The 22185-nt window shown below is 36.2% G+C and overlaps 1 protein-coding gene across 1 annotated transcript in view; it reads right to left on the reverse strand.

The window, feature by feature from the left end:
- The window catches only part of LOC115212259 (uridine-cytidine kinase 2), a 71396-nt gene that overhangs the window by 15624 nt on the left and 33587 nt on the right, over positions 1 to 22185 (reverse strand). The window contains exons 2-5 of the mRNA XM_029781101.2: positions 18970 to 19123; positions 5187 to 5283; positions 3191 to 3333; positions 106 to 200 (exon numbers count right to left, since the gene is read on the reverse strand). Coding sequence (XP_029636961.1) covers positions 106 to 200; positions 3191 to 3333; positions 5187 to 5283; positions 18970 to 19123 — 489 coding nt within the window. The remainder of the gene's footprint in view (positions 1 to 105; positions 201 to 3190; positions 3334 to 5186; positions 5284 to 18969; positions 19124 to 22185) is intronic.

A 22185-nucleotide genomic window follows, 5' to 3' on the forward strand; every position in this document is an offset into this window, starting at 1 on the left:
TCAACACCCACCCAGCCCTTACTCATTACCAAATAATTAGAGAAGAAAACAGGACTATCAACAAGATGCCTACTGAAAGAGAAGGAAAACTATCAAAGTACTTACTGGTAGACAGAATTCTTCAAATGCAGGTTTGACAAGTGATGTATATTGGTTGAGAATATGCTCAAGATCTCTGCCTCGCAGAACATCTCGATTAACTAGAAACAAGAAAAGAAGAAGACATTGAGACCATCAACATTAATCCATTATCATTCAATTTACTCTGTCGAATGTAATGTTTATTTATTCACTTCACTTTGAATTAATAATACATAATCTTGTAACTCTGAGATTTCAACGATGTGTTTCTTTTTTTTTTCTTTTTTATTCTCTTTTACTTGTTTCAGTCATTTGACTGCAGCTATGCTGGAGCACCGCCTTTTAGTCGAGCAAATCGACCCTAGGACTTATTCTTTGGAAGCCTAGTACTTATTCTATTGGTGTCTTTTGCCAATCTGCTAAGTTACGGGGATGTAAAGACACCAGCATTGGTCATCAAGCGATGTTGGAGGGACAAACACAGACACACAAACATATATACACATACACATACACACACACATATATATATATATATATACATATATACGACGGGCTTCTTTCAGTTTCTGTCTACTAAATCCACTCACAAGGCTTTGGTCGGCCCGAGGCTATAGTAGAAGACACTTGCCCAAGGTGCCATGCAGTGGGAATGAACCTGGAACCATGTGGTTGGTAAGCAAGCTACTTACCACAGAGCCACTCCTGTGCCTGCTTGTTTATTTTTAGAATGATATTGTAAGGTAGGCATGATAAGCCAGGTCTGGCTGGTCCAAACCTAAAACAAGAGTATCTGGGTCTTACATTTGTAAGGGAGGTTAACTCTTCAATTAGTCATTGTCCTTGTTATCTACACTGAACCATACAAAGAATTACCATAAATCCTCGAGTATAATCCGCAATTTTTTCCCAAAATTTAAAGTTACAAAATCCCTAGTGCATACTATATACAAGGTTAAAAATGAAAATTATTTTCTTAGCAATGTCCGAGTCTCTATTTGCTGTCTGGCTATGTTTATTCAAACATATTTTATAATGTCGGGCACAAAAATACCTTAAGCTAAGCCTGAAAGCAATGAAGTCATAAAAGGATCATCCATAACTTGCAGTAAGCAACATTTATTAAATGTTATTACTGTTATTTCTTTATTTTCTGCAAACAAAATGCAAAAAAAAAGCTACACATTTGCATTGTTATATATACAATAATAATAAAGGACGTTACCGTATATATTTTTACAAACCAAGGACGTTATATAGACCTCTTTGACTCAAGTTGGAGAAGGGGTGCATATTACACACAAGGTTTAGGTTTTTCAGAGTTACAGCCCCCTAAAAATCCCCTGCGTATTATACTCAAGGGCGGACTATACTCGAGGATTTATGGTAAGTACTTCTTTGATAACTTCTATTACACGTACATACACACACGTGTATGTATGGATGGTTTTCTGTTGGTTTCATCAATGGGTATTCAGTTACTCAATCAATTGAATTACTTATTCATTGAGCCAGCATGTAAATGAGTGAGCCCACCAACATGTCTTGTTGTTTAATGAGGAAATTTATGGCATGGAGCTACCAAATATGGAGGTTCTTTACAAAAACCTAATTACAAACAACAGAAGATGTGGAACATCAGGCATGTGCCATTATTTCAACCCCGTTTTTTGTAAAAAAAATTCATTTTGTCATACAGCAGTGGGATTAAAGTAGATTATATTGTATGCGCGAAGGTGCATGGCTTAGCTGATGATTGTAAGATGGTGAGTTCAATTCCTGGTAAGACATGGTGTCCTTGAGCAAGACACTTTATTTCATGTCTTTCCAGTCCATTCGGCTGGCAAAAATGAGTTGTACCTGTAACTCAAACATCTGGCCTTGTCACATTCTGTGTCACGCCGAATCTTCCTGAGGATTATGTTAAGAGTATACATGTGTCAGAGGTGTACTCAGCCACTCGTACATTAATTTCACAAGCAGGCTGTTCCATTGAATGGATCAATTAGAACCTTCATCAATGTAACCAATGGAGAGCCAGTATGTTGTATGTGGATCAGAAATATAATGTTCTATGAACATGGGATTAAAGCAAAATATATATGTGAATCAGAAATATTATCTTCTTTTTGGCTTGGTTCTCTTCCTACAGTTGGATGCCCTTCCTAACACCAAAAATTTTACACCCCTAGAGTAGACAGTTTTAGATATTTGGGGAAATCAATAACAGATCAGGGTTAAAATAAAATCCTAATATCTCTGATGTAATTTTATGAAAAGCACTAGAGTTATTTTGGGTAGTAAAATTTAGCTTTGAAGCAGAAGTCATCATCATCTGGGAAGCCAGGAGGCTGCACCAGGCTCCAGTCTGATCTGGCAGTGTTTCTACAGTTGGATGCCCTTCCTAACACCAACCACTCCGTGAGTGTAGTGGGTGCTTTTTACATGCCATCGGCACAGGTGCCAGGGGAGGCTGGCAGCAGCCACGATCAGTTGGTGCTTTTTACATGCCACCGGCACAGAAGTTAGTCAAGGCGGGACTGGCACTGGCCACATTCAGATGGTGCTTTTTACGTGCTGCCGGCATAGGTATCACAACTACAATTTCCATTTGATTTTTATTTTGATGTTGATGTACTTGACTCAATAGGTCTACTCAAGCACAGTAGGTCACCCTACAATCCAAGGTAAGCACAGCAGGTTGTTCTGCAATCCAAGGTACTTTGGATGGGCTAGGGCTATGCGAAACTGGTGCAGGAAGCAGTCATGAACTCACATTATTTGTCGGGTCTTTGCAGTCACAGCATATCTCCAGAGATCTCGGTCTTTCATCAAGTGTTGTGATAAAATATTGTTTTCTAAATGCACAATAATACTTGCATATCAATGACTAAAGAATGTATAATTGCATTATTTGGAATAGTTTCCAGCCTTGTACAAAATGAAAAGGAAGATTGAAGTCCACCAGAAGAGGAATATTAAATGTTTAGAATATGATGTGACTTCAAGACACATAAATGCATTCTGCTATAATTAAAGAAGAAAGAAAAAACTTGGTCATAGGATAATTGCAGACTATTTTTGATGTATAGAAAATGGTAGGGTATACCTCGTCTTGCTAACCGAGTGTCTGCATCAGTGTCCACAAACAGTTTCATGTGAAATAGGTCACGGATTTCTTTAAAATAAAATGTCAAAATTCCTTCTACGAAAATTACATCAGGCTGCTCCAAAAACACTCCATTTTCTTCCCTGAATGGTAAAATAATAAAATAATAAAATGAATACACATGAAATAATTGCAAGATATTTAGAGGCTCTGAAATTAAGGTTATGGCAAACGGCCGAAAATAAGCCCTATTCATAATTTATAGTTAGATGATTATTTAACGAAGAATCAGCAGTGAAATTATTTAATTTGCTAATAGAGAAATATTCCTCCTACACATTTTAGCAACAAAAATACACGAAAAACAGTAAAATATTAATAAGAAAGATATTTCAAGCTGAAATGTTATGAAATGATATTAGTTCATTGAAAATTGTGTCTTTGTTTTTCAGAACGTTACTTCCTGCTTCATTAAATTTTTGCAAAGACTGCTTCGAAGGTTTAAGATATTTTCGTCTATGATAAACAGAAAGTACTTCTGCACTGTTACCTCATAATTAGAATCAGGCTGATCAACAATTTAAGACTTTCCAGACTGTGGGTGGTTATAATAATAGCTACTACACAACGTAGACTATACTGGCAGTAAATCTTGTTATCATTGCAAAAGACATAAAATATATAACTGAAAAAAAAGTAATCTTCATCATCATCATTTAACGTCCACTGTCCAAGCTGGAATGGGTTGGGTGGTTTGACCAGGGCTAGTAAGCTGGAAGGCTGCACCAGACTCCAGTCTGATTTGGTATGGTTTTCTACAGCTGAATGCCCTTCCTAACGCCAACCAGTCTGAGAGTGTAATGGGTGTTTTTACATGCCACTGGCACAGATGCCATTTGCATGACACCAGTATCTGCCATGACTGCAATTTTGCTCAGCTTGATGGGTCTTCTTAAGCACAACATAATGCCAAAGGTCTCAGACATTGCCTCTTTGAGGCCCACAACTCAAAAGGAACTCAGCCATTTTGCTTCCGTGAGGCCCAATGCTCAAAAAGAATGGCCCAATGCTTCAAAGGAATGGCCCAACATTCAAATGGTTATGTTAGAACAAAAAACACAGTGTTATTCACCTCAAGTCTTTATGAGAGACTCACTCAAAGTAACACAATATTCTGTGTCCAGACACAAGCACCATATCAAGTTGAAGATCAAGATTATCTTTTGGTTATAATATTGCTTCTGCTATTATTAATTACTTTCTAATAATTACTTTCTAAGTATAATTTTAACATGGCATTCACGGCATACAAACTTTTTCTTCAACCTAGTAATAGAAAAATATTTTACACACACACACATGTATATATATATATCATCACTGACAACATTTAATATCCACTTTTCAATGTTTGCATGGATTGGACGGAGTTTGTTGAAGTAGATTTTCTATGGTTCGATAAACTTCCCGCTACCAACCTCTTACCTGTTTCCAAGCAAGGTAATATTGCAATATTTCTTCAGAGCCAAACATGCTTTTCATGGAAGACTGGAAATGAACAACATCACTCGTATGACAGGGATGCTCATTTACCAGCATTATGAGAGGACAAGACAAGGCTGGTAAGCTGGAAGGCTGCACCAGACTCCAGTCTGATTTGGCATGGTTTTCTACGGCTGGATGCCCTTCCTAACGTCAGTCACTCTGAAGGTGTTATGGTGTTTTTACATGCCACTTATGGTGTTTTTACACCCACACAACACACACACATATACATATATACGATGGGCTTGTTTCAGTTTCCATTTGCCAAATCTACTCACAAGGCTTTGTTCGGCCTGAAGACCTTTGCCATACAGTGGGACTGAACCCGGAAACATGTGGTTGCGAAGCAAGCTTCTTAACACACAGCCACGTCTGCACCTATGAATAGTTAAAGCAAAATGCAATTTTAAAATCTGAAAAAAGAGATAAAAAAGAAAAGGTGTTTACTTACTTTGTACATGAAATATAATTATATTTTGGTATCATGATAGGTTTAGAAGCAGTTAAATCCTTCATTGTCTGCAGCATTCTTTTATAGTCAAATGCATCTGAAAAACACAAATAACATATAATTAACATAGCAACTGTGATGTCCATGTGACATTTGAACAACTGATATCTGTTTGTGTTTACCATGAAACAAAACTATATCGTCAGACCTTAAAGCAACCATTTTGAAAAGACATGACACAGTTCATAATGTATGCTAAAACAACAAACCTTATATGATGCACTTTTAATACAACAATGAAATATTCTCCAAAATAAATAGATACAGCATATCTAACACATCAAATGGGCTTGGTGATGCAAACAGGAAAAATAGAATAATAGAATACAAAACATAATGTGTGTATACACATGTGTATATATATATATATATATATATCATCATCATCATCATCATTATCATTGTTTAACGTCTGCTTTCCATGCTACCATGAGTTGGATGGTTCGACCAGGGTCTGGGAAGCCAGGAGGCTGCACCAGGCCCAGTCTGATCTGGCAATGTTTCTAAAGCTGGATGCCCTTCCTAACACCAACCACTCCATGAGTATATATATATATATATATATATATATATATAACAAAGTGGAGTTGTGGGGTACTGCACGAGTGGAATTATATACAAAAGAAGGTTTGAAAATGCAATTTAAAAGATGTTTATTTACTTTACCGGTTTCACTCTTTGGAAAAAGATTGTCAAAAGTAACATGTGGAAGTTTGGTTGCGTTAATTATTGGTTGTTGCAAATTGCTACATTACATATATATATACAGTCTTTGGTAACAGGGACATGTTAAGGACATAAAAAAGTTCAACAAGTTCCTTAAAATATTGGGCACAAAAGATTACATAAATAATCGTTCTCAAGGACATACTTAAGATAGTTTCCAGAAGGAATTGATATTGGTACTGTATCTGTATATTCAAACATGCACAGAATATTGGTTGACACAGAGTAATATAATCCATATAAATATACAGTCTTTGGTGATAACAGTATGTTGAGAATATAAAAAAGTTTAACATTGAAATAATGGGCAGAAAAGATTAAAACAAATATATTATACATCTCAGGGTAATTTCCAGGAGGAATTATTAAAAAAGTTCAGTATACACATACAGAATATTATGAGTTCAAAAAGATTTACATTATTATAGTGGTGAAGTTAGAACTAACCTGTCCGTTTTAGGACATTTCTCCTAAAACGGACAGGTTAGTTCTAACTTCACCACTATAATAATGTAAATCTTTTTGAACTCATAATATTCTGTATGTGTATACTGAACTTTTTTAATAATTCCTCCTGGAAATTACCCTGAGATGTATAATATATTTGTTTTAATCTTTTCTGCCCATTATTTCAATGTTAAACTTTTTTATATTCTCAACATACTGTTATCACCAAAGACTGTATATTTATATGGATTATATTACTCTGTGTCAACCAATATTCTGTGCATGTTTGAATATACAGATACAGTACCAATATCAATTCCTTCTGGAAACTATCTTAAGTATGTCCTTGAGAACGATTATTTATGTAATCTTTTGTGCCCAATATTTTAAGGAACTTGTTGAACTTTTTTATGTCCTTAACATGTCCCTGTTACCAAAGACTGTATATATATATATGTAATGTAGCAATTTGCAACAACCAATAATTAACGCAACCAAACTTCCACATGTTACTTTTGACAATCTTTTTCCAAAGAGTGAAACCGGTAAAGTAAATAAACATCTTTTAAATTGCATTTTCAAACCTTCTTTCGTATATATATATATATATATATATATAAAGTTAATCCAAACAAGAAAACACAGGAAAAAAGAGAAAAAAACACAGCAACGCAGGACGTGGAACAATTAAAGTATTATTGACGCTCAGGAAAGAAGGGAAGGAGGGTTTAACGTTTCGAGCGGAGCTCTTCGTCGGAAACAAGGAGAAGGAAAGATTCCAAGGAGGGAAGACAGAGGAGACAATATTTGAGCTGGTGGTGCTTAAGAGATCACATGTTGAAAGAACAGAATTTGAAGGTAGTTGAAAAATGGTTTTATAATGCAAGAGAGTTCCAAAAAAAGGGAATGCCTGTGTGTGTGTGTGTGTGCAAGATGACAAGTGTGTTTGTGCGTGCGTGTGTGTGTGTGTGTATTTTTGGTGAATAAAGGTAATGACAAAGCCAGCTGTGGTGATGACTGCTAGCTGTTTGTGTCAAGCTAGGTCAAAGCCAGGTCAAAAAACAAAGGGCTATATGTATCATAGTGTGTGTGTTGTTTGTAGTGTGTGTGTGTGTGTGCATGTGTGTGTTCGTGTGTGTATACGTAGAGTGTGGGTGTGTGGCGTAACCTAGTACGTGTGTGCTTGTACGTGCGTGTGTGTGTGTAGGGATGTATATGTGGGTTCATTTGTGTGAGAGTGTATGTATGTACGTGTATGTGTGTGCGTGTATGTGTGCGTTTGTATGTGTTTGTGTGTGTTTGTACGCGTGTATGTGTGTGTGAGTGTATAGTATATATATATGTAAATGTGTGTGTGTGTGTGCGTGTGTGTGTACGTGCGTGCGAGTGAATGTATGTATATATACATATATATATATATATACATATATATATAAACGGTAAAAATCATTAATGATTTTACCAAGGAGTCAGCATGGAAATAAAAACCTTATAGATGAATTTTACAAATATTATAATTATATACATTATAACAAGGGGTTGGCCCGTGCTTTATTTTTCAGAGTTTTTAAGGTGGTATTAGCATCTTTTGGCGTCTATTTCTAGCAAGCGGAGAGGCTTATAGTCAATCACGTGTTATAATTATGTACATAATTATGATAATATATATATATATTTAAATTTAAAATGAGGGTGAAAAATTGGATATTAATTTGATTAAAATCAATTTAAAGCCAGTGGTGTAGCATATTAAAATCTGATGGTTCAGAAAATCGTAAATTTTCTTGAGAACATTTCTTAGTGGTAAGACCATAGCAGATCTACTTCTAGCATAAGGGTTGTCACATATTAAATTTTTATCATTTTTTTAATTTTATAATTTAAAAAATTTTTTTAATTTTTAAAATCTTTTACATTTTGTAAAAATATATTAGGAAGTTATATATATAGATATTTTTATTTTTATTCTTATTTTTAATGAAGATATCTTAGAATTTGTATGATTAAGTAGGATTCGCTAATAATAATGATATAAAGAAAAATAGCCTGAGGACACACTGGTGGATTTATGTATTAGGTATAGCCTGGTAAAACAAACCACCAGCGCAGAAACACACGTAGCGTTGATTAATATTATCTTCTTTCCCCACAGACTAATAACAGGTAAGGTACATATATATATATTTTTTTTTAAATGTGTTTATATAATTTTTAATTAATTCTAATGTACTTTATTTTATTGTACGATATAGTAGGCTTTAAAATGATTATATTCTTAGATTAGCATTTTAGATATAACTTTCTATGTGTACTCCAGAAAATAAGGTTGTCCTGAAATTGAAGTTGTGGTCCTATAGGTAAAATCCCAAATTTGTAATAATATTATAAATGATACTGTTTGCTTCACATTAGTAAAGTGTAAAATAGTAAATATCCTGATAACCTGGAATAATTATTATCTCTAAGTTTTTTTTTTTAAATATATACATATATATATATATATATGGCATTAGGAAGGACAGGCGTTAGGAAGGGCATCCAGCTGTAGAAACTCTGCCAGATCAAGATTGAAGCCTGATGCAGCCATCTGATTTGCCAGCCCTCAGTCAAATGGTCCAACCCATGCTAGCATGGAAAGTAGACGTTAAACGATGATGATGATGATAATGATGATATATATATATATTCTTTTATTCTTTTATTCTTTTACTTCTTTCAGTCATTGACTGTGGCCATGTTGAAGTACTGCCTTTAGTCGAGCAAATCAACCCCAGGACTTATTCTTTGTAAGCCTAGTACTTATTCTATCAAACTCTTTTGCCGAACTGCTAAAGTTACAGGGACGTAAATGCACCAACATCAGTTGTCAAGCAATGGTAGGGGTGACAAACACAGATACAAATATATAAACACACACATACATACATACATACATACATACATACATACATACATACATACATACATACATACATACATATATATTTATGTTTCTTTATTAGCCACACAGGGCTGAACACAGAGGGGACAAATTACAAAGTGGAGCTTTTCTTTTGGGGGAGAAAAAAAAGGGGGTAGGTTTTCGATCAAAAGGGATCGTAAAAAAAAACGATCAATAGGGATCATGTATCACAGAAATGTCATGATGTAAAGTGTAAAGGGGGAAACAGGCAAGGTTTATCCATGGAAAGAAAAGCCTATAGAAAAGACCACAGCAACCTCTGTCAATGTTCTCTAAGCTCTACCTTTACCATAACATGAATATCTGTTTCTATCTATAATTGGTGATAACCTCAACTTTATTTTAAGTGTCTAAATATCTCTTTGCACCCCAACATTGAAATGCGATACACAGTTACCCCACTTCAGTTGTAGTCTAAGCCTGGTAATCTTTTAACCTTTGCTCTTCTACTTCAGACATTTACTTGTAAAGCTTGAAATCATAACTTAGATCTACTCATAATATAATAACACTTCTTAAATCCTATTTTAGTGCATAATTAATCTCTGCATTTTAATATGGTAATATACTAACCAGCTACCTTCCTCCAATAGAGTCTAGTAATGTTTGTTTACCATGTTTATTTTTCCACTAATTGCTTTGTCTATTACCTTTCTCGTTCAGGCAAAATTACCTGTTAATTTGATATATATCTCAGATATATTCATATAAAACACAATGACCATATCTGTAAGTGCTTTTCATTGCCCATTCATTAGTAAGACCACTTTGACTATTCATTCCTTAAATATTTTTACTTTTGTTTTTACTTGTACTTATTGATAGCTTTAACACACCTGAACAATGCCCTCGTTTTCAAATATTAGCTGACTAATTAAGTCGTAGGATTAACTTTGACTTCACCCTACTACCCATAGGAGTATTAGGGTTAGGTTTCTGTTAATAAGTAACAAGTAATAACATCACACTAAGGATTTTACCTAATTTTTCTTTCATTGATCATCATCATCGCTTAACGTCCGCTTTCTATGCTAGCATGGGTTGGACGATTTTGACTGAGGGCTGGTGAACCAGATGGCTGCACCAGGCTTCAATCTTGATCTGGCAGAGTTTCTACAGCTGGATGCCCTTCCTAACGCCAACCACTCCAAGAGTGTAGTGGGTGCTTTTTACGTGCCACCAGCATGGGAGCCAATCAGGCAGTACTGGCAACGACCTCACTTGAATCTTTTTACACATGCCACTAGCATAGGTGCCAATAAGGCGACGTTGGTAACAATCATATACTTATGTATTAAATTTCCCCTAACAGGTTCAATTTAAGTTAATACTGCCAATTCTTTTTATGACGCTCTATTAAATAGCAGTTAGCCTCTAACTTCTGATCCCTGTGACATGGACCATACCAATAAACTCACTCCACATCTTACCCTCGCTATTTCCCCCAGTATAATTGAAACACGATATAACCCCCACAGCCTACGGAAATTCCTCTTGGAAGTACCTTTCTTCCCCTTAAGACGTAATACCATGGATTATGATAGCACCTTGAAATGTCGTTCTTACCATTCCTTACTATTTCTATTTCTATTATTTTTTAATTTTTATTTTACTTTATTATTTTAACTTACTTCCCCACATGTTAGTTTCCTAAAATTTGGTCTCTCTGATGAAGCCTTGGGGCTCAACCATTGTCCAACCCCTGTCCAGTGTTTGTTCATCCCTGTATATCACAGGTGTGATGTGGAAAACTTGGAAGATTTGGCAACCCCATGGTAGAAACAGCTGTAAGAGTTTATTTGTTTACTCATTTATTCTTATTTGTTTATTTTTATTTATATATTTATTTACTTATTTATTTGCTTATTTCATTTGTTTATTTGGATCACTCACACATGTGATTATAATCAATTAATAAACAGATATAAGTGAATGTTAGGTGGATGTTTGTCAATTGTTTATCCTCTCTGTTTTCTTATTTGCCTTACAAATCCCAGGTAAATTTCTGATTTACCTCCACTCATACCTAGTATTCAATTGTGATATTGCCCTACAATAGTAAGCACTTGGATATAAATACATAGGTAAACATCCAGTAGACTAGTGAATAGAGATGGCCCAATTTTTCTCCACGACAATGCACATCCTCACACTCCTCAAGCTATGGTTCAAAAGTTGCAAAGCCTGAATTATGAGATTTTACAACATCCTCCCTATTCCTCTGATATCTCTCCTACTGATCATCACTTATTTAAGCATTTTGATGTAAGGAATGCTTGATGGCAGTGTGGAATACTTGATGGTGAGGGAATGTTTGATGGGACAGAATGGGTGTAGAGACATGGCCCAGCACCTACAAACATACCCAGGATGTTTTTAGGACCTTGTATTTGCTGTGATGGATGAGGTTTCTCGGGTACAGCAAATCACTAATCATCTCAGTCCTTATTCATCTTCTCTGTGAGGTTCAGCATCTTGAAATCAGCCTTTAAAACGTCATCCTATGTCTTCCTGGGTCTTGAACAACTTCCAAACACTTCAAGTAGCCAACACTCCTTCAAGCAGTTGTCCTCATCAATTTGCATCACATGACCAAACCAGGACAGTCTTTTCTCTTGCATGCTACATTATTCCATTCCTCTTAACCCTTTAGCATTTAAACCGGCCATATTCGGCCAAAAGTATTCTGCCTGTTTTATGTTCAAACTGGCCAGATCTGGTCTCTCACACCAACCCTACAATATCATTTTAAAAATTAACAGCTACCTCATCAAAATCTCATAGCTACAAGATAATGCATGATTAGTTCAAAACAATGTGGATAAAAAAGGATTAATTTTGGCAGAATAATGCGAACACCAAAGGGTTAAACCTAATTTTTCTCTCACTATATTGGTACTTTCTCATACATGCACATCCAATGCTTACTAGCTTCATTCCTCTCTAGTTTTCACATGTCCTCTACATTCACAGCCCATGTTTCAATACCATGTAGCATTGCTGTTCGTGAACAGGTATTGTACAGTCTGCCTTTTATTCAGAAACGGACTTTTTGTAGCCAACAGACGTAACAGCTCTCTGGATTTCCTGCATCCTATTTTTATTCCAGCAACTATACTTTCAGAGCATCCTCTTCCACTGTTAATTAGGATACTTTGTTGGCAGAAACTGTCTACATACCAACAATCTAAATATATAGAGAGAGAGGTGTGTGTGATAGTGTGTGTACATGTATGCTTGTGTGCGTGTGTGCGTGCATGCATGTAGGTGGGAGTTCATGGAGGTCTGTGGGAATGTTGACATTTCCCTAGCTACTATCTGAGTGAAATGGTGCTGATGTTTACATTCCTTGTTGACATTACAACCAGTTGCTCTACACTTTCAAAGACTTGTGGAATATAAAACAATCTCTAACTTAGAATACATCTGAGGGTTGACAACAGGAAGAACATCCAGCTGCAAAATTCTGACTCAGATCAATTCCCATCCATGTCATACTAGCATGGAAAAACAGATGTTAAATAAAACAAGTGAATAGAAAATGAAACAGAATGTGAAAAAACCAACATTGTGTACATAGGCACAGGCATGGCTGTGTGATTAAGAAATTCACTTTTACATACTTGCATCGGTTGGGTAGATCCTCTCCAATAAAGCATCTCTCCATTTGTTGTGTTCCCTTGTTATTTACTTTTTGAGGTTCAACATCATGACATTAGCTTTCAATACACCTGTTTGTATTTTCCTTGATCTTCTTTTTAATTTCCTTAGGTCTATTCTACTTGGATATCTTGATATATTTTTATTCAACTGTCATCATTTGTATTTCTATGCTTCATAGCTATAAGTATGTAACAAATTATGTTTAAGATTTGATGTTTGTATTTGTAATAATAAGCAAAAGTATACATCCCATCTTCAGCTGCCTAATGGATATCATTATGGTTTCCACACCTGGGCAGTAGCATTTCATCAGGCAGTATCAACAGTGTTAAAAACATAAACACTGCCTGGGAATTCATAGACATAAATAGATATTTAATAGACATTAACACAATATGTCAACTGCGGCAGAATCGTTAGCATTCCAGGCAAAATGCTTACTGGCATTTCATCCATCTTCATGTTTTAAGTTCAAATTCCACTGAGGTCAACTTTGTCTTTCATCCTTTTGGGGATCAATAAAATAAGTACCAGTTGAATACTGGGGATCGATGTAATTGATTTACCCCTCCCCTAAAATTGCTGGCCTTGTGGGAAAATTTGAAACCAATAAGCAGATGTAGAGGACATATTGTGTTAATGTCTTGTTCCTGCTTCTTGTCTATTAATTCCCAGGCAGTGTTTATGTTTTTTAACACTGTTGACACTGCTGGATGGAATGGTACTGCCCAGGTGTTGAAACCACAATGATATCCATTAGGCAGTTGAAGATGGGATGTATACACTTGGTGTGTTTCTTAACTGTAAGCCTTTTATATCTTGAGTTCTCATAGTTCTAAGTTGACTTTCATTGAAATTCTAGTTCTTGTAGGTTTAAATTTGTCTAAGGAGTTCTTGGTTTATGATGGGTTTGTTGTATATGCATTAAATGTTTACACCAATGCAGGCTTCTCTCTTGTGTACTACCAAACAACATTGCATTTCATATACATTGTAAAATTTATGTTACACTCAAAGAGAAGAGAGAATCCCTTTGTTGCCAATGGAGAATCCCTTTGCTGCCAGCAAAGGTAATGGTACCCTGAACCTTTCTATCCTATTCTAATTCTGGTTATTATGCTTTCTAAACATCCTCCTCCACTGAAGATTACCTCCTGTTTCATATGGAACCATGATCCAGCTATAGATCTGGTCCACACTTTTCAACAAGTTGTCTCATATAACCTCCCAGTTATCCTGAATGTTTTTAAGTCTCTATCTTCTTTTTGTCGTATCTATCATCTAAAGGCTATCTAAATTTATGTTTAGCTGCCTGATGTTTCATTTCCTTCTCCTTCATTTCCCCAGACTGCATTTTTATGTCAGAATCTGCCTCACTCTTATTCTAAAGTCACTAGTCACTATTCAGTTGTGTAATGACATATTCTTCAACAAGGAATGATTTACTTTTCATAACCATCAATCTATCTTCTGTCCTGAAAATGACACCTAGCTAACTTGTGTGTTCACCTGATTGGTAAAGGGTCAAGTGACTGACCAAAGGGATAAGGCGGGCGAGCTGGCAGAAACGTTAGTACACCGGGCGAAATGCATAGCCGTATTTCGTCTGCCGTTACGTTCTGAGTTCAAATTCCACCGAGGTTGACTTCGCCTTTCATCCTTTCGGGGTTGATAAATTAAGCACCAGTTACGCACTGAGGTCGATATAATTGACTTAATCCGTTTGTCTGTCCTTGTTTGTCCTCTTTGTGTTTATCCCCTTGTGGGTAGTAAAGAAATAGGTAAAGGGTCAAGTAGCTGATTGATTTCCAGAAGTTAGTTTTGCAGATGTTTAGTTCATTTGTGTCACAGAAATCCAAAATTCTTGTGCTTCTTCACTCCTTGAATCATATCCATAGCCATCATGTCACTGCCCAACATTTCACAAAAATCACCAGCCAAGCTAATGAAGTTTCAGTTATTTATAACAGGGCCTCATAAAAACTGACCTTTTAGTCTCAATTACATCATGAAACAGAGATAATAGTTATTGTTACTTTATCCATAACTAATCAAAGCTTAATTCTCTGACAAGAAGAATTTTAGTACTTATACTCTTTGCCAGTGAGAAGTTAGACTGAGGCTCCCACCATTTCACCTCATTCACAAAGAACACATTTATTCACCTCTGCTCAAGCATATCTTTAATCTCAACATATTACGACTTTACCTGTATTTTCCAAAATTATTAAAATGATAAAATATAATAATATTAGTTACTGACTAACAGCAGGAATTTTTTTTTACCTCACTCTATAATTATAACTAGTTACTTTTTTAATACCTCACTCCTCATTAAATATGTAAAAATTAAACTTAATTACAGAGTTCCATAGAGTAGCCAGTGTCATTTTATTTCCAAACACTCTGTCTGGTTCTAAAGTTTAATTCTAGTTCTTAAACCAATAAAACAATTGTGATGACATTAATGTTGATAACGTGGTCTAAAAATAAACATTATCATCATTGCAGTTAGGTTGACTTGACCTGGCAACAGATCATGACAAATGCCTCCTGATGTTAAAAGTGCATTATCCTCTTTACAATTTTATGTTTACCAATGAAAGACAGCCTTGAAGCTCAAGGCAATATTTTTTATCTTTTAATCTTTTACATGTTTCAGTCATTAGTCTGTGGCCATGCTGGGGTACCACCTTAAAGAATTTCTAATCAAATGAACTGGCCCCAGTATTTTTTTCTTTTTAATGTGATACTTATTCCATTGGTCTCTTTTGCCAAAATGCTAAGTTACACCAGAGACACACGCACATGCACACACACACATATATATTATGTATGTGTATATATATATATATGTGTGTGTGTGTGTGTGTGTGTGTGTGTGTGTGTGTGTGTGTGCATATATATATATGTGTGTGTATGTACGTATGTATATATGTGTGTGTGTGCATGTGTGTGTGGTAGGCTTTTTTCAGTTTCCATCAACCAAATCCACTCAAATCCAGGCTTTGGTTAGCCTGAGGCTATAGCAGAAGACACTTACCTAAGGTGCCATGCTGTAGAACTGGACATGGAACCATGTGGTTGGGAAACAAGCTTCTTACTATATACCCACTCCTGCACCTATATATATATATATATACATATATATATATATATATATATATATATATATATATATATATATATATTCTTTTATTCTTTTACTTGTTTCAATCTTTTGACTGCAGCCATGCAGGAGCAACATCTTAAAGAGTTTTTAGTCAAACATAAGCACTGGAGTGGCTGTGTGGTAAGTAGCTCTGCTTACCAACCACAAGGTTCCGGGTTCCATCCGAAGCCTTGTGAGTTGATTTGGTAGATAGAAACTGAAAGAAGCCCATCATATATTTATAGGTGTGTGTGTGTATGTGTTTGTGTGTCTGTGTTTGTCTTCACCCCACCCCACCCCCAACATCGCTTGACAACTGATGCGGGTGTGTTTACGTCCTCATAACTTAGCAGTTCGGCTAAAGACACCAATAGAATAAGTACTAGGGTTACAAAACATTAGTCCTGGAGTTGATCCGCTCGACTAAAGGCGGTGCTCCAGCACGGCTACAGTCAAATGACTGAAACAAGTAAAAGAATAAAAGAAAAGCAAATCAACCCCTGGGCTTTTTTACTATTTTAAGCCAGGTACTTACTCTGTTGGGGACTTTTACCAAACCACTAAGTTATGGGGATGTAAACATACCAACACAAGTTGTCAAGCAGTGATGTGGAGGACAAACACAGACACAAAGACACACACATAGATATAGATATGTCTATATCTAGACATAAACACACACACTCATATATATGGACATTAAACTCTGCTTGCGAAGACCTGTTGAGGCAAGTGAAATCAAAATCAAATTTGATGAGAGCACCGCATAACTGGCATCTATGTGGAGCGCTAAGAGCACCATCCGAGCATGATTGTTGCCAGTGCTGCTGACTGGCTCCCGTGCCAGTGGCTATAAAAAAACACCATTCAAGCGTGATCGTTACTAGCATCGCCTTACTGGCACTTACGCTGGTTGCACGTGAAAAACTACATTTGAGCAAGGTCGTTGCCAGTGCCGCTGGACTGGCTCCTATGCAGGTGACACATAAAGAACACCATTTGAGCATGGCCGTTGTCAGTACCACCTGACTGACACTCATGCCAGTGGCATGTAAAAGCACCCACTACACTCTCAGAGTGGTTGGCATTAGGAAGAGCATCCAGCTGTAGAAACTCAGATTGGAGCCTGGTGCGTCCATCTGGTTCGCCAGTCCTCAATCAAACCGTCCAATCAATGCCAGCATGGAAAGCGGACATTAAACAATGGTGATGGTGATGATTCTCTCACAGTAAAGCAACAAGATGCTTGGAAAAGTGGTAGTTAGTTGGAGAAAGGTCTGGGGAATACGCTGCGTGGGGAAGAACTTTGTAACCAAGTTACCTCAATTTCTGGAGCGTCATTAGTGAAACGTATGGTCGAGCATTGTCACGAAGAATAATTGATCCTCTTCTGTTGACCAGTCTGGGACGGAGGAGTAGCAGTTTTTCATTCACTATGGCAATATGTTTCTGCAATAATGGGTTTTCTAGGTTTAAAGATGTTATAGTCAATGAATCCAACAATACATCACAAAACAGTCACCATAACCTTCTTTTTGAAGAGCTCATGTTTAGGGAAGGTTTTTGGTGCTTCATTTTGGTCCAACCTCTGCAAAGAACGTTTTATTATTATTGTACAGAATCCACTTTTCATCACAAGTTACAATACGGTCGAGAAATGGATATCTGGTTACAGAGAAGAAGCAACGACCAAATTTCATATCTGCGCATTTTCTGATTTTCATTCAAATCGTGTGGTACCCATTTGTCGAGGTGTTTTGATTTCCCGATCGCATACAAATGGTTTCAGGCAGTTTTCTGGTTAACTTAAAGTTCTTTTGCCAGTTCTCGAGTGGTTTTACATGGATCTTTCTCAATGACAGTCTTTAATTGACAGTCATCAATGACAAATGGGCATCCAATATGCTCACAATCTTCAAGGCTCAGATTTCCACTGCAAAATCATTTAAACCATTTTTGAGCTGACCACTCACTGGTCATTTCCTCACCAAACATTTCATTGATATCGCAAGCAGTTTCAGCTGCTTTATGTCCTTATTTTTTTATTTGCAAAATTGCTCAAATATCGCGCTTTGACAGTTCCATTTCAGATGATTGTAACAATGGTGAAAAAAGTATCAATGTTAATTTACTGATGCATTTGGGCAAGTCTATGATTGTATTATCAGACAATTGCAAAAAAAATGTTTTAAAAAATATTCAAAATTCTGCAAAAATCAAGTACAAATTCTTCATGGTTCAACGTGATACATATTAGATTTCTGCACATTTACATCTGTCAAATTTAGCTCAGAAAGCATTGTTAAGTGCACAAAGCTATGACAGAAGACTGTTGCTGAAGATAATTGAGCTATTATGTAGTGGAATCAAACCCAGAATGCAGACTATACAACAGACTCAGTCCATTTTCAGCTGATTCAACTCAAATGGAGCCACTTAAAATTAAATATCTTGCTCATATTTACAATTTGTCATGCAACCTTGTCCAGGAATTGAACCCATAACCTTATGATCATGAGTCTAACAGTCTAACTACTAAGCCAAGTACCTTCACTCCATTTCTTTTTTGATCATAAACTTGGGTCTAAAAAACCAGCCAACCATTTTCAACGGAGATTGAACCAAAGACATCCAAGCTGAAACACAACTGCTTCAGTCACACCAGACAAAAAAAGATTTACTACCCCCACACCACACCACCTCAACCACAGCCTTTTCTTTTTCTTCTTACTCCTCCTTTTCCTCTTACTAGTTTGTAATACAAAGTCACTCACCTGGATGGTCAAAATTAAATTCTCCTTTAATTGCTTTCTTTTTCTCGTCTTCGTTAAGATCTCGATAGAAGGCATCTTGACTGATAATCACAACCTGTCGTCCATTGCTGTCAAGGTATCTCAGTTGGTCAATAATTTTAGCACAGACTGAAGACTACAAGAAGAGAAATGAAACATGTCAGAGACGCATCGGATAAGTTTGGAAGGTAAATAATATTTGGAAGATTAATAATATTTGGATGGTAAATAATATTTGGAAGATAAATAATAATTATGGCATGCAGAAATTGACCCAATGTTATTTAATTATTAACTATTTCAGAGACTTATTACAGCATAGCTAAGATATCAGTAACTTTTAAGATTCACCCAATAGAATTTATACCAAAAAATTTATTATTCAGAGTTGCACAATTACAAATTTCTCCCAATAAAGTTAGCAGCTTCATTATATAACACACTAGCAGTATCGCCCGGCGTTGCTCGGATTTGTTTCGACCCTTTAGAATTGGAATTTTTGAAAAGTAAAAATTTTGCATTATGTAGCTTGTTATTCTCTTTAAGTGAACATTTTTCTGGTTGAAATACACAGAAAAATGGTGACACAGCAGTCAAAAAATCGTTAAAAAAAGGGATTTTCATAGAAAAAAAGCACCTTTTTGATGTAAATAATTTTTGGTGTTAACATGGTCCGATTTGAAGTTTTTCTTCTACGGAAGGAAGAGCAAGCCTTTTTCTATCATACTCTCAATTTTGGTCAACTTGTGCCGCAGGGTCTTGGAGGAGATAGTGTTAGTTGAAGGCTACCAAACCTGCCATACACAGACAACTTCAGCTTTATATATGGAGAAATTATATTATATTATTGTACTCCACCAAGGCCAATTTTACTTCCATCCTTTTGAAGTAAATAAAATAAGTACCAGTTAAACACTAGGGGCAATGTAATCAACTAGCACCCCTTCCAACCAAAATTTCAGGCTTGTGCCAACAGTAGAAAGGATTACTATATCATAATTGAATTATATTATATAATACTACTAGCAGAATTGCCCGGCGTTGCTCGGGGCTGAATTGCTTGAAAGTACTGTTAATGATTGCACTGAATTATGATGATTATTCAGGCAAATATTGATATAAGCTTACGGTGGGAGATAAGGACTTAACGATCAAACGTGTGCCATTGCATTGTTTTGGGGGAACCAAATTTCTGATGAGCATTATAGGGGCACCAACTTTAAGTTTGAGAAAGTGTGGTGGTAGTCCAGGGTGCTCAAAGGAATTGAGTACCTCTATTGGATAGTTGATGACGTCCTCTGGGTTAGGAGTTGTATCGATAGACTGATATACATAGACTTCCCCAGGAATGAGTTTTAGCATTTCATCATTAATATGGTGAACAGTTTTATTCCTCGGGGCCAGTATAGCCTTTTTGCCAATCCAATCCATATTCTGATAATTAGCTTGTAGATCTGGGAACACTGCATCTCTGAGATCAGAAGGCGTCTTAACAATGGTACAAATGGAATCGATGGCAATATTACCATTTTCATCCCCTGGTATTTTGCCTTCACCAAGTGCAAGAAGGGTGTGAGGAAATGCTGCTGATGTGATATTACGTCGCATATGAGCACGCATATTGGTGTGAAGTTTGAGAGTTACTTCCCTTTATTTAAAAAAATATGCATTAAAATGGAAAAAAATGATGGTAAATTATTTGTAAAATCATAGACTCATCGTAGACGCGCGCTAATACCCAGAAGGGCTCGATATGAATCACGACTATAAGATACCCGGTTTTGGTTAAACTGCATCGCAAAATGTGGGAGTAGTTAGGAATCTAAATCGGAGTAGACAGACACACAACCTTTCTTTTATATATAAATATTTTCGTCCTAAAAAACTTTCTATGGAGTGAATGGTTACCTCTATGGAAATATATACACACACGTTATACATACATGTGTGCATAGATGAATATATAAATACATTTATATATCTATATACACTTTTGGGCGATCTCTGTGCTACTTAGAGATAACTTTAGATCTTATTTTCGTCCTAAAAAACTTTGTGCGGAGTGAATGGTTACGTGTATGGAAATATATACACACACATTATACATACATCTGTGTATAGATGAATATATAAATACATTTAAATATCTATATACACTTTTGGGCGATCTTTCTGCTACTAGGATATAGGGGCGATGTTTCGCTTGTCGTAGCACACGTTTCCGTCGATTTCCGTAAAAAATGTAAACACTGAATCGGCCATACATACATACATACACACACACATACATACACACACACACACATACATGCATACATACATATACACATAAACCGAGTAAAAAATTTCAGTTATCTCTCTCTTTCACACATTACTCTCTCTGTCTCTTCACACACACTAACAGAAGCACTTCACTTACACAACATACTGTCTGTCTCCCACACTCCATCAAACACACACACACACACACACACATGTACACCAATGCGTCCCATGCACGGTAACTTCAAAAGAACTTCCCTCGTCATACAATCGCTTTCTCTTAGTCTCTTTCGCTCTCATTACTTATGTAAAAAAATAAGTTTTTTACGGAAATCGACGGAAACCTGTGCTACAACAAGCGAAACATCGCCAATATAGGTCTTATATTCGTCCTAAAATACTTTCCTGTCACACACTCACGCACACGCACGCACACACACACACACACACACACACGCACCCTCACACACACACACACGCACACACACACTCACACACACGCACGTTAGCTTACAATTTTATTTATATATTTGCATGTCTATGTGTGTAAAGAGGAAGTGGCAGACTGAAAGAGTCACTCACTACAAAAGGTGAATTACTTTCATTTTATTCCTTGCACACTGTGTGTGTGCGTGTGCGTGTGGTGTAAAACACATTAAGAAAAGCATTTGACATACACACCAGAATGTGAGTTTTCTGTAAATTTTGCTTAATTGGAGTTTAAATTTTAAAAAGTGGACCTGGCAAAACCCGATGCATTCTACTCTTAAAAATGCTAAGTAAATTGTAATTGACGAAATCCTATATTGTAGATTTCTATAACTGACAAAGGGAGGCAGATAAAATCTGCCTTTTATAATAAGAGATATAACATGATTATACAACATTTTACTGTCAGAATATCTCCTAGCAATAACATGGTTTGGAACCTAATCA

The sequence above is a fragment of the Octopus sinensis genome, linkage group LG1 (genome assembly GCF_006345805.1).
Source record: "Octopus sinensis linkage group LG1, ASM634580v1, whole genome shotgun sequence".
In the NCBI taxonomy this organism is placed as follows: Eukaryota; Metazoa; Mollusca; class Cephalopoda; order Octopoda; family Octopodidae; genus Octopus; species Octopus sinensis.